Below are 22,837 nucleotides of genomic sequence, written 5' to 3' on the forward strand. Positions count from 1 at the left end.
AAGCATTTAAGTCTTATTTTTACTACACGATCAGTCGAATTGTGTACACTGCTGTCCAAACCTCGCCATTCCTCCACAGGGCTCGAAACGAATTCTGATTCTGATCCCGATCTACAACACAACACCATCATGAAGATCACCAGCTTGATGGTGGGAATTTCCCTTGCGATAGGTGTTCTCGCGGAAAGTGACCCGCCGCCTCCACAAACGCCAATTATTTTGGGAGTCGTATCAGACACACCCACTCAGTGCTCTCCCGGGCAAAATATGAACATTACTTTTCTACCGAACACGCTCAGACTAGAGCTCTCGAATATGTACTTTGGCACAGAAGGACATGGCAGGACAGATGAGGTTTCCGTGTGCCAATTCACCGTAGAGTACACCTCTTGGTGGTACAAGTATCGTTTCTCGATCCAGGACGTAACCTACAGAGGACATTTGAATGCGACAGATGGCGTTCAGCTATATCAATTGACTGCCAATTCAGTCTTCAGGTATGAGAATCGAAAGCTTAATCCGGGAAGGGCGCCACCTGATATTTGGAATGTGTCTATGTCTACCATGGTAAGATTACCCCTTTAATTCAGTTCCAATCAGTATTCTGCCTTATTTACAAAATATCTATCTGGCACGTACCTGATTATGAATAAACACATAGATAGATGATACGGCTCAAACATCTATTGGTGGCGTGGGAAACTTTGACGACGATTTTGAAGCCAGTGGTAACAGTTCTCACTTGGAATGGTCGACATGTATGGATGGAGGTGAAGGTACAGGCGACGTCAAGACGAAACTGCAATTCAGACTTAGTGCGACAACAAGTGACAAGACTGGGAAAGGCACTGGAGTGCTGACAAATGGCTTGACATTCGACTTTGGTATCGTCTGGGAAGAATGTTATCCTGACCGAGCAGTTAAAAATGCTTGGGGGGAAACCCGAATCAATAACTGGTCGACCTGTACATATAACAACACAAATCAAACGTCGCAAACTATCTCGAGGGCTCTGTGCCGTGGACCAGGCCTACTAATCTAGCGTCGTTGGTTAATTTGCAGAAAGTTGGTTCTATTCTTAGGTAGATATCGGGGCTTTAATACGTTGTCAATAGATATTTCTGAAACCAACATCACCATGTACTATACATAGAACTATTTCCCATGGCGTAATTATACTCGGCGAGGCAAGAATATGTCACCCCAACCTGAAGTACCTAGGTAATAATAGACATAAAGGAGATAGCCAGTCAGCTGTACTAGTAATGTTATGTCCAAAAACTCCGAGTGACCTTCGTGATCTAGATTTTTACTGGGTAAAACCAATCTTACGTGAACTGTTCCCACACCAACATCTATACTAACATCCCTTAACAGCCGTTTATCTGGTGCAACTAGCCAATCAGTCCACACCCGCTTCCGTGAAGTCATCACAAGTCCGCGCGATAAATGACGTAGATTGTGGAGGGCCAAAAATATTGCGATATGTTCCTATCACGAACTTCCACACAGCCACAAAATGATTACAACCTAGGCATTATTATCCGAACGGTGAGCAAGTCACATCTAAGTGTACCTATCATCATGGCAAAGCTTGAGCGATCTGTGAACATATCGTTAGTGACAGTGACAGTGACAGTATCAAGTCTGACTGCAGAAGTGACTTACTTTCCTAGGTCACACGAAATGAAATGATTGATAGCGGCCAATGGGTGATTTAGACATACTAAATAACGTGTTCATCTGTGAGACATATAGTTAAGGTTCGTTTGTGGAAGAAATGATATATGAACTAGACCGGCTCGAGGAGGTTAAATTCTTACTCTAGCCCCTGATTATCTTATATTCCTCCGCTGCGTATCACATCTACCACCCTTCGGTCTTCACCCTGATTTTATATATATAAGAGTATTCAATCAATTAAATATGTATAGCAGACTTGGTTTTGAAGTCCCCGGCCCTTCCTTCGACATTACTCTATCAAAGATTATCATATTAGGGCTCCTTTTTGTATGTACTGCAGGTTATCAATTATCTCCTTTTCAAATCCTTGGACAAGATAGGCTTATTTTTAATTAGGTACTAGGTGTTATAGTATGTCAATTGATCTATAATGGCTTATTCCATCCTCTTTCTTCGTTTCCGGGCCCGTTTCTTTATGGGACATCCGAATTGCCTCTGCGTTGGCACCAGTTAAAAGGGCAAGAGCCTTATATACTCGCGAAACTCCACCATAAATACGGACCAGTCGTTAGAATCGCGCCAAACGATACATCTTACACCAATTTAGAATCATGGAATGCTATATACGGATATCGCGCTGCACCAGGGGGGACCCACTGTAAGTTACCCCTATTACCCCTTTTCATTCCCAAGTGGGTCCCCATGGCCCCTATCTATGTTGCGTACCTAGGTGGCATTCGCGGAACAGAATCTCGCTAACTTGCAACACAACAGTAGAGCGTAACCTCCCTAAAGAACCGGATCTCGATTTTTACGGTGCGCTCGGTTTATTCAGCGCAGACGGGGAGGGCCACGCCCGTCAACGACGGCAACTCGCGCCAGCATTTTCCGACAGGGCGCTGCGCGAACAAGAGCCCCTAATAACAAGCTACATTGACCGTGCTATCTCGCGTTTTGGCGAGAGCGCAGAAGCTAGGAGACCGATTGACATATCTGCTTGGTTTAATTACATCACTTTCGACATAATCGGCGACCTAATGTTCGGACACGACGTATTTGAATGCGTCGAGAAGTCGCGCTATCATCCCCTGGTATCTGAACTCCTCACCCGTTTCGAGATCCTGACGTACGCCATAGCCATCCAAAGCCTGGCGCCCTGGCTCTTCTCCGTGCTTAAATTCCTAACACCAAGACGTGTGACAGAAAGACAGCGGGCCCAGGCGAACTCCATCAAGGACATGGTGGATAGGAGACTTCAAACGATGACTAGTCGGCCCGACTTCATGACTCTCATTCTTCGCGAGGGCAAGAAGGGCGATTCTTCCCTGCTCAGGAACGGCGAAATATACCCCACGGCCGCACAAATCCTACTCGCCGGAAGCGAGACCGTGGCCACGGCATTATCAGGATGTGTTTTTCTCCTACTCCGACATCCCGACGTCATGGCCAAGCTGAAGCAAGAGATCCGTACCGGGTTTAGATCTGCAGGGGAAATCAATTCCTCCACGTTACCTAGTAAGAAGTATCTCCTTGCTGTTATCAACGAGGCGATGCGGATCTACCCACCAAACCCAAATTTCCTTCGGCGCTGCGCGCCGCCCGGAGGGTGCGCGATCCTCGGCCGCTTCATCCCCAGCGGGACTGCTGTTGGTTTCACGGCGTTCTCTGCGTATCGCGATGAGTCGCATTTCAAGGACGCGACCGAGTTCGCCCCAGAGCGATGGTTAGGGACGGATCCTCGATACGCAAATGATAACCTAGGCGTTGTACAGCATTTCGGTGTCGGACCCATGAATTGCATTGGGATCAATCTGGCGAACTTGGAGCTACGTATGATTCTAGCCCAACTTTTGTGGAAGTTCGATATTGAGCTGATGCCCGGGAGTGATAATTGGTTCGACCAGAAGGCATTCGTGATTTGGTTTCGACGACCGTTACCTGTTAGGCTGGTGACGAGAGATACTTCAGAATAATTATGTGAAAACGTGGAAGAGGGGGAAAAAAGTGCTCTGCGATCTTTCTTATATTTAGCTCATTCTATTTGTGAATAGATCATCTATAAACCACTCGTGGACCCCTCTTCAGGGGTTGTGGTCTGCTCGGTCATGTTCATAATGTCGCTTACATCCCCTACTTTCTCAATTCGCCCATCTTTCATCCAAACCACGGCATCTACCCCTTCTCTTAAATGTGACACGGCTGCACCTACTCTATGGGCGACCATAATTACCGTGTGACCCTTACTCGCGAGCTCTTCGTTGATGATATCGAGTATCATCTTCTCAGTCGATGAATCGAGGGATGAAGTCGCCTCGTCAAGTAGGATTATAGGTTTCGCTCCCAATGTGTTTATGACGTATACCTGTAACAGTGCCCGTGCGAGGGCTAGTAGCTGTCTTTGACCAACTGAGAGAGGAGGAAGTGATGTAATTGCGCGATCTAGGATCGGATGAGTACACGCATTGACATCGCCTAACTCATCTTGATCTGGAATAGAGTTAAAATGCTGCCATAAGTAGACCTTTGAAAGTATTTCGATGATAGTATCATTTGAGAGGGTCTCTGTGGGGTCCACATTGAATCGGAGAGATTCTTGGTTGAAGAGAAGGGGTTCTTGAGGCACTGTAACAAAGCATCGTTCGCGTACAACTGAACGAGGTACAAGGCCAATGTTCACGCCGTCAACTATAATTGAACCTGACTTCGTATCCAATAAGCGGAGAAGAGTGAGTATCAAGGAACTCTTGCCGCTGCGCAAAGGAGGTCAGTGCGCGAACCCCTGAATCGTTCATCAACAACAACTTACCTCCCACTTCGGCCGCAGATGACAACTTTCTGCCCCGGCTCTATCCTTAGTAATATATCTTCAAGGACCGTGGTCTCTGTATTATATGCTGCTGAAACACTTCGGAACTCAACTGTGCCAGAAGACGGCCAAGTTTCAGGAGGTACAACAGTTTCGGATGGCTTGTCCTCGGGAGACACTTCGTCCTCAAGACCCTTAATTCTAGCGATGGCACCGAGAGATATCTCAAGATTTGTCCATGTTTGAATGAGTCGGAGTAGCGTAGTATTTGCAATCAGCACAATATTTAGCGCCATACCTACTTGGCCACCCGATGTGGTATCTCTGAGAATTACAGCTAGAGCGATAACTCCAACGGCTACCGCCGCTACGAGTAGATCGAGGACAATTTTCAGCCAACATTGGAGACATAAGAGAAGGTAGAACGGCTTCTGAGATTCATCGAGGCGGTAGAGATGTTCAGATTCTGCCTTTGATTGACCTTCAAAAGCACGTATAGTAGCCAATCCGTCAACCGTCTCCAAGAGGTCGATGGAAACTATCGATCGAGATTCAAGTTCTAATAGGCGTAATTGTCGAGAAGTTCGAAGGTATACCTTTTGAACTACATAAACGAAGACGAGACATATAGGCAGGGTAAACGTTAACAGCTTCTGTGATATGAATAGTAAGATGACTTGGACTAGGAGTTTGAAGATCTCTGTGACATTTGTCAGCGCTACGTTGAAATATTTCTAGAGAAAGGGCAACTCACGGATGAACACCGAAGACAGGGCGGCTGCGAGTTGCTTGTCTACAAGTTGGAGATCTTGACTAAATCTGGATCTGATGAGCCGTAGTATCAATAAATCAGTGACAATACTTACCGGTTGAGTATTGACCCACTATCTGTCATAGAAAAATATAGCAGAGGTGCGCTTATTTCAATCAGCTTCTTAATCCCTGAAGAAAAAGTGAAGGATAATACCAGGCGATCGTATGTAGAAGTTTGGAATGTAAGACCAAACCTGAATGAGGAGCCATCCGAAGATGAATCGTCCTAGTCATGATGTTAGTTCTATCATCATACAGTTTACGTGGTGTTCGTATACGGTAAAGCTTACCATGCAATCCCGTTCGTAGCAACGTATGCGATGAAGTTAAGGATAATGTATCCTCCAATATAGAACCAATCGTTGCTTGACCCCGAGCTGGTCCACATCTTGACCCAATATTGGGGGAATGTGATGAAGAAAGAGTACGTCACAGTACAAGCGATCATGAGTGCGGAATTCCCCAGTCCAGCGGCCTTGATATAATAACCTAACGATATTTAGATGGAATTCTCGACGGTAGCAAGTCTTCGGCCTTACCATAGAGAGAGGAGTCGCCTGTTTTCCGCTTCGAGTCAACAGTAACATCGTCATACGATCTTTGCTGTTGAGGTAGCAGGTCGGATCTCTCAATGGCTAATCCCTTATGCTCGCCATCTTCGCTTGTGATAATCTTTAATATTTCAGGGTCTCGAGAGGCAAGCTCGTTCCATTTGCCCTGTTCTTTTATACGTCCATCTTCCAAGACAATTACCTCGTCTGCTAGACGAAAGTACTGAGCTGCGGAAGAATGTTAGCGTGCGCGAACAACCAAACCTACAATATCGGGAATAAATACTAGAGTTGCTTATCAGTATAACCGTCGTTCCGAGTTCTCCGAAAAGACCTTCGCTTCCGAACAAGTTGTCGACAATTTGATTCTCAGTCCTCCCGTCTAGTGCGCTGAAAGGATCGTCTAATATGAGGATGGCCGTTCGAGCAAATAGCGCGCGCGCAAGAGCCTAGAGTGTGTCAAGAACTGACTTGAAAATAGAAAAAAAAATCCGTATACATACTAGTCGTTGGCGTTGACCACCAGATAGGTTGGTTCCTCTACTCCCAACAAACGTTTCGTCCCCGTCCGGGAGTGCATCAATATCTTTCATGAGGCAGCAAGCATCGATGACCGTCTTGTACCACGCCAAGTCGATAATTGAGTCATCATGAAAGTCTGCTATAATTTGCTTGATACTGCCATTCGGCAGCCATGGTATCTGAGAACAATAGCCAATACGCTTAGAGGATACAGCAACTGTTCCGACATAAGGGACCTCGCCCAAAATAGAATAAGCTAGGATGGACTTTCCGGAGGCTGTGGCACCAGAGAGAACAATGACAGAGCCTTCTTTCACGGTCAGATTGATATTTTCTAGAGCAAGACGAGACTCTCCAACTGAAAGGCCTTCCATATTAACGACTGGGTATGAAGTCACGTCAGAACCGCTTTCAGAACTACCAGATTCACTGAGAGCTTTTGAGTTGGAGATCTCGATTCTGTAGTCTTGCCGAGGCGGCTCAAGGAGAAAATTTTGGATCCTCTCAAAACTGGCAAAGGATGTAATGATCTTTGGGATGAATGTCATAACCATATTTGCCGGGTGCGTGACCATAGTTAAAATGGCAATAGTTGTGAATGCAGTCCCAACATCCAGTTTATTGCCTCTCGTTTTAGCTGATATGGCGTAGAGAACAAGGGTGAGCACTGGCGCAAACATCCCATTGGCATTTGCCGACGCGTTATAAGCAATTGACATCCATCGAACCGCATTTGCCTTTTGGAGCTCGATTCGCCGAAGTTCTTCAATATGTGCTGATATCGCGTCTTGTAGGCCGAGCATCTTAATATTCTTAATAGCACTAATGGCAGAACTTGTCATGGAAATGCGATTCTGGGTTGCTTCATTCCAGCCACCCTGCCTTGATCGCATATTCCTTGCAACGTATTGGCTCACACGAGAACACACTAAGAATAATTCAGCTAAATGTCCAGACGTACAGGTGAAGTAGGATATAAACTTACGAAAAATGATGAAAATAGGAACAAGTGAGAACCAGCCGACTTCCCAAGTCAACATTACGATCCCAATAAGGACCTCAAGGACTTGCCCCCAGGTTTCATGTAACATCTCTCCAATAGTATCGATACTATCAACATCATTATTAGTGAGCGTCAAGACCTTACCTTCACTGATTGTTTCGGCGTAAGAATTCATCGTCTTATCATGGATCAACGCTATAAGAGCAGTTCGAATCATCATTCTGAATTTGTTGAGTTGGTGTTGGTACACTGTAGTTGAGATCTGAATACATGTTTAGAAGCCGACTCCTTCGGAAAGCAGGTGCATAGGTGAGATAAAGTGAAACGCTTACAGCTAAGCCGGCGTAAATGACGATTGCAGCCATGACAAGACCAGGTCCAGTCCATGTTTGATTTCTTAGTTCGTCAGTGGTGACGAATATGATGGCTTGCCGAATAATAATTGGTTGTGAATATCGGAAAAATGTGAGGAAAAGCCGTGGCGGTATCGCAAACAAGAATGGCCTTTTAAGACACTTGAGCAACACTCTTGGAAGTGTCATCCTATTCTCGGGTCTTACTATATGGTTATCCGAACATCAGCCCCTTCCACTCTCGCTCTTCATCTAGTGAGATACTTACACCTTCGCTCCCAAGCGTGTAACGCTGCGATACGAGTAGGCTTTGATAATAACTTCGTGTCAATCGAGGGTAGGTCATAGCTCAAGAGGACATTGTGATACCCTTCATATAGGATGGGATTGATCCACCAAAAAAAGGTCCGGCCTAAAATGCTAGACTTCTCCTCGGAAGATATATCGTCATTCAAGGACTTTCTAATAAGGTCCTTTTGAAGATTCTCGGTAGCTAGTAAAGAAGTCTCGAGGACTAGCTGAGCTAATATCGGGTCTTGCATCAGCCAATCGCTCTGCCCCCGAATGGTTGATGGTAGCTCGAAGCAATCACGAATGAGACATGCGACGAGGTACAAAATGATTGTGTCCGATGGGCGGACGCTCCGTCGATGTTTTAGCCATGATAGAATACAGAGCACTAATGCCGCGGCAAGTTCCAGGGCACGGGAAGCGACATGCAAATTGGTCTCATTGAGTGTTGAATTCCCTAATGCGAGAAGACGTCCCAAACTCGATAGAGCAAACAAGATTGACAAAACCTATTGCAAATGTCAGTTGATGATCATCGCGCTTCCGTATTGAGGGACCTAGGGCTACTGCTACCGTTTTACTATGCCCCTGAAACCCCGCGATAACAACGGTGGGTGCTCTGCGTAAGCGCCATAAGCGAAAGACTGCTACGCAAAGAAACAGTACCGAAAGCAAAATCGAGAAAACAGCGACCGCGTCTGCAGAGCTCGCGATGCGAGCCATCGCCATATCTTATTGATGATTATAAACTTACAACATCATACCATGATGATGAGTGAAGAAGAAAGGATTCCGTCAGCAGGATTAAAGCGACGGGAATAAGGCAGTTCATGCGGGCGAGTGGCACCAATTGGATAGCGCATGATGGGGGCAGAACTTGGTAAGGTAAAACACCTTCGTCACCTCGTATTGGGTCGCCAACACATCCCTCGAGCACCCTAGAATATTTCCCGAACGGGATGTAGGAAGACTTTAAATACCACGTTGATTGGCCCATTTCGACGGGAACTAAGTCCTACAGAAACACCAATAAGTGGACCTCCCTGGGCACTTGTCCAAGGCAAACGGGACGAGCATTAGTGTATCCTACCAGGTCCTACCCAAAGCTACCCATAGTTCGAAGAAACGGGGAGAAGAGAATTTGACGTACTATATATAATGAGACAGTTACAAGTATACACGTACAACTACCTATATACTAACCTATAGGTCGGATATCTTGGACAGCCCCTCCAACTGCGCCTTTATCTGAAGAGCGACGACTCGAGAGAAGTACCGGCACATGGCCAGGTTGCCTCCGTGAAGCCAGAGGCCAGGATGGCCACTTTGCCGCCACATCACCTTTGTCTCTCCCTCCTCGTCGTAGCCCCATACATTTGACTTGACTTTGCTCGCGACCTCCTCTCCGAATATGGCCTCCGTGGCCGTCTTCATGTTCTGGTAGCCCGTTGCGCAGACGATCTCATCTGCTTCTAGCTCCGTCCCGTCTTCCAGCTTCACGCCGTGTGGAAGAATCTCGCTTATCCCGACGCCATGCTTAACCTTCACTTGGCCGTCGATGATGAGTTGCGAAGTACCGACGTCGATGTAATATCCACCACCACGTTGGAGATACTTGGTCCATAGGCCGGCGTTCATTGGACCTCTGTCGGTCCTGAATCCAGCCTTATTAAGTCCTTCGAGGATGTCCTTGTCTTGGATTTGTTGGCGCTCGTTCTGGTCGGCTTGGAATGCCTTATAAACCTCACCCGGCCTGGCCCATGTAAGCAAGTCCGCTTCCTCGGTTGGCATTCCGCCCTCGCGATATGCGGGGAAAAGCAATAGATCCATCACGGCCTTGCTGCTCATGACCGTTGTTGACGATCGCTGGACCATAGTCACATCCCACCCTTTTTCGTAGTAATCTTGAGAGATGTCCATCGCCGAGTTGCAGGCACCGATCACGACTGCTTTCTTCCCTTTGCCGTTCTTCTTAGCACCTCGGAATTCGGAAGAATGACAGAGCACGTCGCCCTTGAAGTTTTCCTGGCCTTTGAAATTCGGATAGTTCTTCTTTCCGGAATGGCCAGTACACTGGACGATATGCTTGGGGTGCATTACGCGAACTTCGACGCTCCCGTCCTTCTTGCCCCGCTTAAGAACTGCGGTCCATTGCTTTTTCTTGTCATCCCACGAGCTGTACTCGAGGCTCGTGTTATTCCACACGTTGAGCTCGAGCATTTCAGCATACGATTTCAAGAATCCGGCTAGTTTATCCTTAGGGGTAAAAATGGGCCAAAATTCTGGGAATTTTAAGTAAGGGAGGTGATCGTACCACACGGCGTCGTGTAGGACGAGTTGGTGGTAACGCCCCCTCCAGTTGTCGCCGATGTTGTCACACACGTCAATGGCGAGCGTAGGAACTCCGAGCATCTTCAATCGAGCCTGTATTGAAAGTCCGGCTTGTCCACAACCTGCGATAAAGTAAGCATCATCAGACGTCGGTCAAGAATTATCGAGTTATAACTCACCAATGACGAGAACTTCAGGGTCACCGTTCACGAAATTAAACTCTTCCTCCCTTCTATCAAGCCAATTTTTCCTATCGGCTTGTGCGCCATGCTGGACACCGACTGGTCTTAAATGGCCGACTGGCTCTGGGTGAGCATTGAGCTTTTGTAGTGAGGTGAAGAGTGTCCAAATTTTCCATTCGTTGTTGACTTTGATCAGGCGGACAAGACCAGGTCCGATTCCATGTTCGGAGACGCTTCGTAGGTAAACTTGGATTCCATGAACGGACCCATCGCCTCGGAAGGTAGTTATCTCCGGTCCAGGGTTTTTGAACGGATATTCTCGGTCGGGTTCAACGCTTATCAGGTGGTGGCCTTTCTCTAGGAAAGAAATAATCTTATCTCTTCCTTTTAATGTGCGGAGATCCCAGGTCATCCCAAGATGATCTCGCCAGTAGCCATTCTCCTCGACAAAGAGATTGGCAAGGGCCTTATAATCTCGTGCCGCGAGGGAACTATTTAAAGAATTTATAATCTGGGAAGATACTGCAGAGGCGTCCACACTTTCGTCTTTGGCGGTTACCGGCCATAATGCAATGGGAATATCCACGGACCCAGGAACAACTCCTTGGTTTGGCGGAAGAACGACTGAGGTTGCCATGTTGATCGGTGTTCAAGGAGCAGCACAGAACTAAGTAGAGGAACGTGGGGAAACTTAGGAGTTGAGACAGCCCAAAAAGCCAGGAGCTCAAGCTCGTAGATAAGCTCTTCACGTCGGCATAGGTGGCTGAAAGACCCCGCATCCAGCGGAGGGAAGCCGGAGGCTCTCCATGAGGCACGTCCGTAGGAACGTACCATACGGACATACGGGACAGTGAATCAGGTATAAATCGCCGTAGTCGCGCTCCATCACCCCGCAATCCACATCGAAAATAAAAGATAACGGTCAGGAGACAAGTTTGATTCGTATTGACCTAGGCCGACGGCCTCCTATAATGCCCCGAGGTGAACTAGGTAGATAGCTTACTTAGAGGAGTGTTGGAGAAGAGTTGTCACGGCCTATCCATGGTAAGTAGTTAAGCTAGGTCAGATCAGCTCACAAATCTAACACATAGAGTTTAGACTCTTGACGATAGTCTCTGAATATGCACTCTGAATATGCACCCCAGTGTACCCCAGTGTCCCCCGTGCTGTACTCCAGTGTGGGGGACTGTGGAATATGGGGTATATTTGGGGTTGCCTTATATCGGGTTACCTCTTTTAGGTGTTACCGCTGCCCCGACATGTAGTTAGACGTAGCTAACATCAAATAAGGGTTCCGTACATGTATTCGTTCCCACTTCTATAGTCCGTGCCTCTATACTGTATGTAACCACTACGGCGTAGACAGTTACCTAGCTGATAGAATCTTGGGATATGAAGAGTTGGCGTTGACTCGTCGCACGGATGTTGTATGAATAAGGTCTAGTATGACTAATATTAGATAGATCTATTGTCACTTACCGTTAAAATCCCGAAAACTCAATGGCAATCAAAGTGTGCTAGCTTGCTGACATTTCCATGGCTTCATCTGTTATCATGAACTCAATTGAAGGATGTAGGAATGCAATCCTGGTTTCAGGGGTGACATTGGACTTGAACTATGAATAACTTCCTTTTTTCCGATAAACCACTTCTAGAATCATGAGTTTAATAATCCACAAATAACCAGCTGACCGTCGACGCGTAGGAACTAGTATCTATGATGCAGACAGTGACGGAGTTGGGGAGTCTTGAAGACCTTGAGAGCACTAGAGATGGCCATAAAAAGAAAAAGGTTCCAAGAGTGGCAATTGGGTGAAAATGATGGATCTGCATTCACAAGATCAAGCTAGATCATAAACCCACCAATAGGATGTTATTGTATCCGATCCACGAGGATTATGTAAAGAGGCTGGACAGGGATCTGATGCTATTCCTTTTTTTTCTCCAGCCCTTGATTCCGTAGACCATCGTTGCCGCCCTCTCCAATAAGGCTCCGTTACCGCATGTTTTTCGACCTATCCGGTCAGGTTAGACGTGCGCAAATCAAGAATTCCGTAATTGCCTCGTTGTTTTCAATCTAGGACAGAGAATATTTCGATTAGATCGTAAGGAAACGACGCTAGCCATGACCAAAAAATCCTCTTCCATGCACCGAGTCCCCTCGTCCGGGGCCGTCGAGCATGGCTATCCGAGTGGACATCTTGGCCATCTCACAGAGCACGAAGAGCACGCTCTAGTAGAATTTAAAGATCTTCTAGAGAAGAAAGGGTTATATAAGCCGGGCGATCCGCCATCTCATGATGATCCCACGCTTCTGTATGTAAAAAAAACTCTTCCAAGGCTATCCCTAGATTCCCATTGAGTCCTGGCTCTAATATCCGTCGCCAATCTCCAGCCGATACCTTCGAGCGCGAAAATGGATTCCCGAAGACGCATACGGGCAATTCAACGAAACAGAGAAGTTCCGTAACGCAAACCAGATCGATGTGCTCTACGACACCATCGATATTGAGTCGTTCGAGGCGACCAGAAGACTTGTATGTTACATCGAAGAACCCCACGAACTTCCTTGGCACAGAGCACTTACCAATTCTTGTTGCCGTCAATATAGTATCCTCGATTCACGGGACGACGCGATAAGCGGTGTGTATTACCTACCCAGGTTATTCCGACATAAGCGCCATATACAAGATGAATTGACATCCTACCAGAGGCATCCCGATTTACGTATTCCAGATCCGACATCTAGACTCCCACGTTGTAGCCAAATATGAGAAGTCCACCGAGACGACGTACAGTAGGGCCAAGACGGATGGCAAGACGCCTCCCAAACTGCTCCGACTTTTCGCGTTATACGAGCATTTGACCAGATTCGTACAACCGTTATCGTCTGAGTGTACCGACCGCCCGCATCCCGACACCCCAATTACGCTCAGTACCAACATCGTCGACATTTCCCACGTTAGCCTACGTATGTTCTGGAACTTGAAAGCCCACATGCAGGCTGCGAGCCAACTTGCGACCGCGCATTATCCCGAGACTCTTGATCGTACGTGCTCGGACTTTGTGGTACCTCACACGGCGATAGTAAAGGCATGCTGACTGTTTTGCAGGCATATTCATTATCGGAGCACCGATGTTCTTCTCAACCGTCTGGGGCTGGATCAAGCGCTGGTTCGACCCAGTGACAGTATCCAAGATTTTTATCCTTTCGGACCACGACGTCATACCCGTTTTAACAACTTTTATGGATATCAAGGACATCCCCAAACATTACGGCGGTGAGTTAGAGTGGGACTTCTTCGACGAGCCTGCTTGGGGCGACGAGATCAAGCGAATATGCCAGTGGGAGAATGGCTACACCACTTTCCCCACAGGTCCGATGTATTGGCGTCCTATCGATGGCGGCAAGCGAGTTGAATGCTTTGCGGTCGGTAGCAATGGCGAGACGGACAGGAGAGAACGTGTCTGTACCATCACAAAAGCATACCCTCCCAAGTCCGCCGCGGACACCGCCGCTTCCGCAGAGGCATCGCAAACCGACGGCGCAACGGAAGGTGAGGAGAGTTTCGTGTCGCCAACCTCTGAGAAAACTGCTCTAAACGGTGAAGTTCCAACGGCAAACATCGCGGCTTTGTCAGTGTCCGAGTGAAATTAATGTGGGATGTAATAACGACTTCCTCGAGATCGAACTTGAAAGACCCATTGCAAAGTTTGGAATAGAACCGCTGAAGATAGATACAAATACGGGCATATATATGATACACATATATTACGCCGGCTATGCCAGCGTTCTGGGGGTTATTTTAACTTTTGTATCATCTTCTCTTTAGGGTATATTGGCGCATAATCATGGGAATATGGGGTGCTGTTTATTCTGGCATAAATAGGATAGATCTTTTTCTAACGCACGGAGTGAATATAACGACCTGAACTCCTAACTCCTCCTGGACTCCTTCCATTACGTCGTAGCCATGATGTGTGTCCTCGCCGTCTACATTGTATGCTCTATCCTCTCTAAACCGGCCTTCTATCGGCCATCGAAACGCCACGCAGTTCTATGACCCGAAGCAATCTTGCAAAGGTGCCGTAAAACTCAAATGCCCTTTCGTCTCCTCCACTCTTTAATCCCCTCAACAACTTCATTCCACGTAACACCATCCCGCACCAGCCACATCGTCAGACCCAGGGACTCCGTATCCCTATTCCGACTCTCGTCATCAAAAAACAGCATCTCCGAATGCGGGATCCCCATCCTCTTCCCCAGCGCCTTAAAATGCTGAATCTTGCTACTAGGATAGATCTCAAGCCCGGCATCAAAGAAGTCAATCGCCTTACGAACCTTATCCTTCTTATTCGCCGCGCTCCCCGCACCGCTCTGCCCCGCCGCCGCCGCAGCCTTGATCACAGCATCCACGCTCGCCTCCTCGAGCAGCGCGCTCGCGGGCGGGACCTGCAACAGCTTCAGCATCTCCCTGCCCAAGTCGGGCGCGTGGGTGCGGCTGGCGACGCCGAGCTTCACGCCCGCGAGCGCGAGCCCGTGCAGCACGGCCGGCACCTGCGCGTAGAAGGCGAAGGACTCGCCGACCTTGTCGACGGCGGCGCTGCGCTCGGCGTTCGCGGCCCGCAAGGGCGGGTACACGTGCGTGTCCACCCAGAACGGCCACAGCGTGTAGTCGAGGTCGAAGACCACGGCCCGCGGCAGCGGGAGGCCGTCGCTGAGGATGGGCGGGAGCGCCGCCGGGTCGTTGAGCGGGAGGGTGGGCTGCTTGGAGAGCTTGCGTATCATTTTTTTTGGGCGATGTGTGTGTGAGGGTGGGCGGAGATCGGGAAGATCGGAGACGGGGGGCGTTGCCGTTTGGGGATGCCGTTTACGGATGCGACTTCGGCACCGATTCGCGATCTAGGGGGAGCGGTAAATGGGATGTGAAAAGGTAGAGGATGGGGCTAAAAGTGTATCGAGGTACAACTTTCGGAATTCTACCTAATGCTAAGAGGTGTGACGTATGAAACAGCCAGTTAGAACCTTCTATGTCTTAAACGCTAACGGGCATATTATTATGGCCGATACCGATTGTGGCTTCTTCTTCAGATCAATGAGAAACCGATTCCCCGCCTCTTTCCCGCTTCTCGAAAATCGGAGACCCTTTAGAAAGGTCCTTTTGCCGGCCCGTCAACTACGTCACCCCTCCTCTGCCGGCTGGTAACACTGCCCCTTCTCCAAATCTACAAGTCTTATTTCCGTTCACAAATCTCCAAAGTCCCCAACTTTTGTATATTACAGCATGCAAGGAAATGCTACCAGATCAAACGTCACTTCGTCGATGTCGGTGTTAACGAGCCGATATGCGGGCCGGGCTTATTAGCTGAGCATTAATATGCATCTCCTGAATCAATTTCTAATGCTACAATAAGCAAAACCAGTTACCAGCGTGTGACAGAAGCAAACTCCATCTGCCTCTCATTGTATGCATAGGCTGAGACCTTGGCATCAAAACCACGCAATAGATGCCATGCATCCACGAGTCTCAGCGGCTCCCTTACAGGGGTTTTGTTCAAGTGGCCCATTCCTAAGCGTTCGTAGTTCGGGATCTTAGGGGTGAACACCCACAGATAATCAGCCAAATGATAACTGCCGAATACGTTCCCTGGCAGATACACCAGCACCCATGCGGGGCCGCGGCTGAGGGGAATGATCTAGTGGGTAACCTCAATGTTGTCACACAAGCTGGCCTTCTACCTAAAATAGGTACGCCTAGCAGAAGCAAACGAATGCTAGCTACACTTCACTCAATAGTCTTCAAGCTACCAGCTTATGTAGCAGGTCTGCGTACGGCTCCAAAGGCAAGGACATTGATTCGCCGCTTTACTCGCGAACGGACTCCTCCACACCACCCCGGCTATATCCGTTTCACACGCCCGTATCCTATGTTGTAGGTATATAATATAAGGACATCTCGCCGTCCCAAATTGTTGGAGGCTAGTCCTCCCTTGCGACCTTGTTTACATCTACACCCAAAAGAGACCTATCATCTATAACTTGGCTTAGCTTCAACTACCACCCGCTGAACTAGGAAGCAAGGTAAAGAGTATCTAAGATTCAACATGGCGGAACGGAAGATTCAACTCGTGAAAATAACCCACGTGTACTACAAGTACCCGGACCTTGAGAAGGCGGTGACATTCCTGAAGGACTTCGGCTTCACTGAAGAAAAGAGAGTGTCGGATGAAAAGGTATACTTCCGAGGATACGGTACCGACCCGTGGGTGCTGTGCGCCATCAAGTCAGATAAACCCGAGTTTGGAGGCGCGGCGTTCGTTGTCGAATCGGAGGAAGACTTGAAGCTCGCGGCTGAGACAATTCCAAAAGCGACCAAAATCTACGAGCTTACAGATGCGCCGGGTGGCGGCAAGTGTGTAACATTCTACGATCCAGTCGACGGGTACCCATTTCATCTCGTGTGGGGCCAGGAACCCGCTCCGATGTTGGATATCCCCCTCCCACACGAGCCCATAAACTATGTGAGGAGTCTCACGACCCGACCCGCTATAGTTGGGTACTGACGGAGATATAGCCTACCGAGAAGAACCGACCTGTGAACAAGTTCCAGCGATTCCAGAAGCGGCCTGCTCCGGTACACAAGCTTGGCCACTTCGGTGTGAGGACGACGAATTTTGCGAAAGCTTACGAGTTCTACTGCAAATACTTTAACTTCTTGGCTAGCGATGTACGAATTGCCTTCCACAGTCATATCTATGTTAAATACTTACACGACAGCAGCTCATTCACGACGACAAAAAGATTGACCGGACGGTGTTCTACCGCCTAAACAGGGGCGATGAGGAAGTAGACCACCACGTCTTCTTCTTTGCCGAGGGAGCTACTTACAGAGTACACCACTCCTCATTCGAGACGCACGACTTCGATACTCAAGTCCTCGGCCACGACTGGCTACGGGAGAAGGGCTACAAGAACTGCTGGGGCGTTGGGAGACACGTCCTCGGCAGCCAGATCTTCGACTACTGGTAAGCATCTTTCATCTTCTCATTTATGGTACCATTTTAACTAACCATATTTCAGGTATGACCCGTTCGGGCTAATCATGGAGCACTACGTCGACGGCGACCTAGTAAACGCCTCGGAACCGACGCACATCTCCCAGGCGGGGCCAGGTAGCCTACATGTGTGGGGTGAGTACTTCACCTTCCTCTGTTTACTTAAGGAAGACATCATTAATCAGGTATCCATTAGGTCCGGCTGTTCCAGGAGAGTTCTTGCCAAAGGACTGATTTAAGTGCCGGTTAAAGTACCTATTCCAGATTGTGTGGTCTCTCGAACTCAAATGTATTTGTATTTACTTAGGTATAATTTGTGAGTGTTCAATGAGAATTAATGACACAATCCAACACCATCCAACCCCCACATCAAGCAGGCTTTTCAAGATCGTGTCGAGTTGTCGGTACTGTAGCCTTCCGACATTTTAAGATTCAAGTGTGGAGAGCAAAAGCCCAAGCCCATGAAGCCCATTGACTGACCAAAAGAACCCTCACGAACATCTCAGTAAAACTCATGCGCTCAGGATATTCGGGGAACTTTAATACCTAAGCAATTCACATTAATACTTCTAAAAGCATTCCTTTCCGCTGCTGGATAACCCTGGACTTTGCAAGCTGAATTGCTGCCTTAAACTCGCCCACCGTCCTAGCCCGCACGCCTTTCATCCATTCGCCCTCCCCAGTCTCGGTCATGTCTCCACCATCAGCGCCTGAACTGGCCGCGGCCTCCGCGAGGGCGGCATAGTTAGGCGTGGGCCAAAATGATATGTTAATCTCGTCGTCCGAGGCCGCGGCGCTAAGGCCGTTGGGATAGGTATACCAGCATGGCTGAGTTCCGCGGTGCTTTCCATCCTGCAGTAGGTAATTAGTGCCATGTACTTCATCTGCTAAGATGGAAGGCGGCTTGATTCGCCTGCCCATTGTACGAAAGGTATGTATGCGGTGGAGATGTACAAAGTTAAAGGAGTACCGCTGGAAATAGAATTCCAGTCAGGTAGACCAGCCACGTCGTACTTCTCTGCTGGCGGAATTGTGCATCCAACCACCAGAAGACCGTCGTCCTCTTTTCACGGACGGATCGGATAACCGCCGTGGTATTCCTATTCCACCTCAGGACGCATCCCCCGCTGGCGACGAACCCTCGTCCCGTGGTGGTGGTCTGCTCAATGGTTGCAATTCGAGCTCCGGATCGGTATGGTCCTGGCCGAAGCGTCCTGAAGGGCTTGCCTTGATGAACCGTCCTCTCGCGTCGCGCAATCGAGCGCTCTTCTTGCCCTTTCCCATAGGTGGGCAGGTAGGATTAATTAATAATATTCCAAATCGTTCCCGTTAAACAGAGAAATGCTACTATAATATGACGTCCTAATCAAGGATAAACGTAATAATAGACGCAAACAACAATAACAATAAACAATCGTAACAACAAATTCTCGTGAAGCGAAATGAGTTGTTTTTCTTAACTATCTTAATGCTAAAAAACCCTATTTTACCCCTCTTAGCTAATAGTCTATTTTCTCTTCCTTATCAAAGCTAGTAGGTCCTTCCTTTCTCAGGACGAGGAAGGAGAGTCCTGTGACAGTCACCTACCTTCGTTGCTGAGCACAATCGTGAGAACAAGGATCTCGTACTTCCTCCCGACCCAAAGCGCACTAGACGGCGCCGCACACATGAAGCTGCCGTCGCCCACGACGAAGTGGACGATGACGGCTTGAGGGCGTCCCAACACGCGAGCGTAGCCATCTGCCATGATATCGCGGTGACCTCGGAAGGACACGTGATTATCTTGGGCCAAGCACGCGGCCGTTCCCTCTTCCCCTTCACAATAGTCTCGAGGACTGACGGGTGGTCGGACCCGACGTTTACGAAGCATGTTGTGATGCCAGCCTGTATAGAGCAAGCAACGAGCACCGGGGAATATTGTAAAGATATTTGGGCAGGAGTTTTGGAGGAATGCGTGCTTCCCACAAAACTTCGAAAAGATCGAAGGCGGTTGTGTATCTGCTTGAAGTTCTAGCGCCATGACTTAAATTGGCAAACAGGGTACCTCCTAGGCATCATGATGTCTGACTCGAATACATCGCACTTCGTAGCATGGGGTAATTCATCAACCCTTCCAATATAGAAAAGACTGGCTTCGAAGGTAGAAGAGAACGACAATTCCTCTTTGTTCCCAAGTGTGTGTCTCGCCTGGGATGCACATGGAAGCGGCACGTTGCTATATTCCAAGTATCCTTGCTCTCTACCTATTCAAGAAGTCCATCTTGAGGAGAAGGATATTCATGTTTTGGCTGGATAATAAGCCCGATCACATGGGTGAACACTGAAGGATCGTCTCTCGCGGCTTATGGACGTAAAATCTCAACTTATACCTAAAGAGTCTCGTGTGATTTTGCAGCTAACAACAGAGAGCAAGAAAGGCTAATGAGCCTGGAGCACCTCATCAAGGATGAGACAACGGCTATTATAAGCCCACATAAGCTTTGGGGAGGGGGTGGGTTTGACAATCGATCAGAAGGTTGGGTCTAGCATATATATGACAAGGAAAGGGGAGCTTAGATTTGATTGAGCACCTTTTCCCACGGATTTTAGGAAGGGATATGTTGCATCAGCCTTGGCATTCTCAAAAATGAAGAGATGTGGTGATACTTTGCTTTATTATGATCGGGTTGAGCTAAGTGTCTAGATACGTAAGTACCTATCCAGCTCTATAGCCAAGATGCCGATTGGTCTCTTGATCGAATTGCTATTTCCATTATATCCATAACTACCTAGTCAACCTTGTCTGGACGGCGTGCTAACCGCATAATATAGGTATAGACTAAGTCTCTTAGACTGTAGAAGTCAACAAGCACATTCCGTCTAGGAGCGCCTCTTCTCGTGGGAGAATATAGACCAAGCTGATTCTAAACGTAACCCTTTATGGAGTACTTTGGGGAAAGACGACTGGAGACCTGGAGATGTATTAGCAGGTTATTAATAACACTTCCCAAGGCAAGACATTACAGTCGTTACATGTCGTTTCGAGCTTAAGAGCACGATATAACGTATGATACGCTCATGTTTTAGCGACCGGGGACTTATTAACGTTGGAGGGGTCTGAGATAAGTCACCAAGTTCCCTTATAAATGATAGAACTAGAGTCATCATCATATAAATCTCCCTCGCATGACTAGCCGGCGCCAGACCGCCTCTTCATCCTCATCCTGGTCGGCTGAAGCGGCAGGGGTATGGTCAATGGGATCCGGATTCTCACACAACTCGAGGAAATCTTCTGCCATTCGCTCACCCGGAGCAAACCCAAGATTTCGCAAGGTGTCAAATGGCGTCGAGTCAAGCCTATATCAAATTAGATACAGATGAGATGTGTAAGATTCAGTAATACTCACCATCGAGAAGTTTCGTCAAGATGAAATTCGGTATTTTCGAAGGGCGTCGCGGACGGGTTGTTTGATTCGGGGTGCCGTGAATGCTCAGAGATCTGCACGGATGGGTCGACGCTCATTCGTCTGTCTAGTACTGAACGATCATTTGTCTGCTGCGTACCAGCTCCGTAGCCATCGACAGAGCCATTTGAAAAGGGCGTGGTGCCCTGAGCGGCAGTGAGATTCGATGATGTGTGATTTGGGCTCATATCGTGGGTCAAATCTTCAGGAAGGCCCAAGAAGTAGCTGTTTATGTGGGATTGGTTATGAAATACACGCCTTCGGATATCCTCACTTTGGATGTATATGTCACTAGGATCTTGGGGTGCGCCGTGTGGATTCACCGGACAAGACTGTGAAATGGAAGCTGAGCGATTAGATTGTCCGGACATACTCTTAGCCACGTCTTGTTGGCGGTGAGTATTCGCAGATTGGCTGAAGCCCATTTCACTACGTACTTGAGCAATCATCGGCGAAACATGCGGGTTACTAGGGGGCAGAAGCAGATCAGGGGATTCCCCATTCTGCAGGAATCTACCAAGGCGACTCTCATTGAACCAGTTGACAAGTTCGGCTTGATTGTCGTTATTTCTGAAATAATCGAGATTGGGAACGCCGGTGTTGCCGTATGTACCGCCGCGCAGGACCTGCAAGACTATATCCTCGAGCTCGGGCCGAGCTTGCAGGATTATGGCCCAAAGACGTTCGCCATTCTGACCGGTATACCCACTACGGGGACCCCTTTTCCGTACCGGTCTGTTGTAGGTACACTCTGTGCCTGCGCGTACGCATACGCTGCACTTAGGAGCAGCATTATCACAAGGCTGGTGCTGAGAGTTGCAGCGGTCGCAAGCACGGCTAGCCTTACGTTTCTTCAACGCTCGCTTAGCGTCATCACTCTCAGCATCACTCATCGCCTCCACGATAACCTTCGAAGTAGAGGTCGTTAGTTCCACGCAAGCCTCCAGCTGAAACGCACATGTATCCATAGAGTGACGTACCGTACCGTACGCGTCTCCTTTTGGAAGAGGAAAAAGGTATAATGGAGAATTCCGACTCCCTTTTCCCCGAACTCTTCAAGTTACGTCATGAGAGCCCCAGCTTCAATTAGCATTAAGTTAGAAGGGAGAGTGCATCGAGGGTTTTGAGTTAGTGCAGTGTCGAGGAGTTAGAGATAACGGAAAGCTTTGTGTAGCTGTGCGACAATTGGGGACAAATGCGAGATGAGCATTGAATTGGCGTTTTAGGACGTTGGAAATACGAAAGCCAATCACCCCCCTGTCGACGCGGGGTTAAGCCGAGCATGCATACCCTGAACGGTATTTAAATGTACTACGAAGTAGGTACCTCTGGGGTATCGTCGTGATTGTGGCTTTATACGGAGGTTCGTGGCTTGTATGTAGCAGGGTGCAGCCACGACAGCCAGGAGTAACTTTCTTTAGCTTATTGCCGATCCGCTTGCCGTGTCGTTGCATTTTCATAGGCCAGCAATTTCACACACGATTATGAATCAAGACTGAACTGAACTGAACCACCAGATCGGCTCAACCTCATTCGTTCTCAATGAGAGAACTCTCGTATGATTTACTCTATGATTAGTGAATAGGATCATGCCAGCATCCTTGATGATCTTACTGAAATCTCACTGAGTCCTTAGGTATTTCAGTGCAGTTATCCCCAAGCAATCTCATTGCAACTGTTTTCAACAAGCAGACCTGAGATCAGTCTCCATCAAATACTCTATTGTCACCTCTTACTGAGCAATCACCGTCACATCACAGTGTCAGCACTAGTCATCAAGCAAAATAGGAATGTTTAAACGGG

The 22,837-nt window shown here is 48.1% G+C and overlaps 9 protein-coding genes across 9 annotated transcripts; 4 read left to right on the forward strand and 5 right to left on the reverse strand.

The window, feature by feature from the left end:
* F4807DRAFT_428713 (uncharacterized protein) lies at nucleotides 1-1,252 on the forward strand. The gene is made up of 2 exons (XM_047998272.1): nucleotides 1-567; nucleotides 662-1,252. The coding sequence occupies exons 1-2, from the start codon at nucleotides 130-132 to the stop codon at nucleotides 1,040-1,042; spliced, it is 819 nt and encodes a 272-aa protein (XP_047853561.1). The 5' UTR covers nucleotides 1-129; the 3' UTR covers nucleotides 1,043-1,252.
* Nucleotides 1,253-1,926: 674 nt separating this feature from the next.
* F4807DRAFT_467994 (cytochrome P450) lies at nucleotides 1,927-3,656 on the forward strand (the record flags this gene model as incomplete). Its single annotated transcript, XM_048002559.1, has 3 exons — nucleotides 1,927-2,010; nucleotides 2,080-2,341; nucleotides 2,458-3,656. The coding sequence occupies 3 exons, from the start codon at nucleotides 1,927-1,929 to the stop codon at nucleotides 3,654-3,656; spliced, it is 1,545 nt and encodes a 514-aa protein (XP_047853562.1).
* A 25-nt stretch (nucleotides 3,657-3,681) lies between these two features.
* Nucleotides 3,682-8,911, reverse strand: F4807DRAFT_428716 (ABC transporter). The gene is made up of 13 exons (XM_047998273.1): nucleotides 8,596-8,911; nucleotides 8,000-8,531; nucleotides 7,711-7,937; nucleotides 7,361-7,640; nucleotides 6,357-7,303; nucleotides 6,140-6,302; nucleotides 5,842-6,081; nucleotides 5,593-5,791; nucleotides 5,457-5,528; nucleotides 5,356-5,406; nucleotides 5,244-5,308; nucleotides 4,490-5,189; nucleotides 3,682-4,433 (listed from the first exon to the last, which is right to left on the reverse strand). The coding sequence occupies exons 1-13, from the start codon at nucleotides 8,749-8,751 to the stop codon at nucleotides 3,740-3,742; spliced, it is 4,326 nt and encodes a 1,441-aa protein (XP_047853563.1). The 5' UTR covers nucleotides 8,752-8,911; the 3' UTR covers nucleotides 3,682-3,739.
* Nucleotides 8,912-9,225: 314 nt separating this feature from the next.
* Nucleotides 9,226-11,172, reverse strand: F4807DRAFT_461163 (FAD/NAD(P)-binding domain-containing protein; the record flags this gene model as incomplete). Its single annotated transcript, XM_048001645.1, has 2 exons — nucleotides 9,226-10,475; nucleotides 10,533-11,172. 2 exons carry the CDS (start codon nucleotides 11,170-11,172, stop codon nucleotides 9,226-9,228), a joined length of 1,890 nt encoding a protein of 629 aa, XP_047853564.1.
* Nucleotides 11,173-12,398: 1,226 nt separating this feature from the next.
* Nucleotides 12,399-14,476, forward strand: F4807DRAFT_428720 (CRAL/TRIO domain-containing protein). Its single transcript, XM_047998274.1, has 5 exons — nucleotides 12,399-12,851; nucleotides 12,931-13,072; nucleotides 13,147-13,178; nucleotides 13,247-13,584; nucleotides 13,649-14,476. Exons 1-5 carry the CDS (start codon nucleotides 12,661-12,663, stop codon nucleotides 14,185-14,187), a joined length of 1,242 nt encoding a protein of 413 aa, XP_047853565.1. The 5' UTR covers nucleotides 12,399-12,660; the 3' UTR covers nucleotides 14,188-14,476.
* F4807DRAFT_428723 (magnesium-dependent phosphatase-1) lies at nucleotides 14,477-15,749 on the reverse strand. Its single transcript, XM_047998275.1, has one exon. It carries the CDS (start codon nucleotides 15,322-15,324, stop codon nucleotides 14,632-14,634), a length of 693 nt encoding a protein of 230 aa, XP_047853566.1. The 5' UTR covers nucleotides 15,325-15,749; the 3' UTR covers nucleotides 14,477-14,631.
* An 807-nt stretch (nucleotides 15,750-16,556) lies between these two features.
* On the forward strand, nucleotides 16,557-17,882 carry F4807DRAFT_108662 (glyoxalase family protein). Its single transcript, XM_047992727.1, has 5 exons — nucleotides 16,557-17,057; nucleotides 17,111-17,263; nucleotides 17,317-17,561; nucleotides 17,617-17,726; nucleotides 17,803-17,882. The coding sequence occupies exons 1-5, from the start codon at nucleotides 16,641-16,643 to the stop codon at nucleotides 17,823-17,825; spliced, it is 948 nt and encodes a 315-aa protein (XP_047853567.1). The 5' UTR covers nucleotides 16,557-16,640; the 3' UTR covers nucleotides 17,826-17,882.
* Nucleotides 17,883-18,146: 264 nt separating this feature from the next.
* On the reverse strand, nucleotides 18,147-19,461 carry F4807DRAFT_461167 (uncharacterized protein; the record flags this gene model as incomplete). Its single annotated transcript, XM_048001646.1, has 3 exons — nucleotides 18,147-18,443; nucleotides 18,562-18,866; nucleotides 19,179-19,461. The coding sequence occupies 3 exons, from the start codon at nucleotides 19,459-19,461 to the stop codon at nucleotides 18,147-18,149; spliced, it is 885 nt and encodes a 294-aa protein (XP_047853568.1).
* Nucleotides 19,462-20,226: 765 nt separating this feature from the next.
* Nucleotides 20,227-22,223, reverse strand: F4807DRAFT_428732 (uncharacterized protein). Its single transcript, XM_047998276.1, has 4 exons — nucleotides 22,015-22,223; nucleotides 20,978-21,942; nucleotides 20,595-20,927; nucleotides 20,227-20,542 (listed from the first exon to the last, which is right to left on the reverse strand). The coding sequence occupies exons 2-3, from the start codon at nucleotides 21,925-21,927 to the stop codon at nucleotides 20,738-20,740; spliced, it is 1,140 nt and encodes a 379-aa protein (XP_047853569.1). The 5' UTR covers nucleotides 21,928-21,942; nucleotides 22,015-22,223; the 3' UTR covers nucleotides 20,227-20,542; nucleotides 20,595-20,737.
* Nucleotides 22,224-22,837: the final 614 nt, after the last annotated feature.

Source organism: Annulohypoxylon truncatum (genome assembly GCF_022578515.1).
Source record: "Annulohypoxylon truncatum strain CBS 140777 unplaced genomic scaffold F4807scaffold_19, whole genome shotgun sequence".
NCBI lineage: Eukaryota > Fungi > Ascomycota > Sordariomycetes > Xylariales > Hypoxylaceae > Annulohypoxylon > Annulohypoxylon truncatum.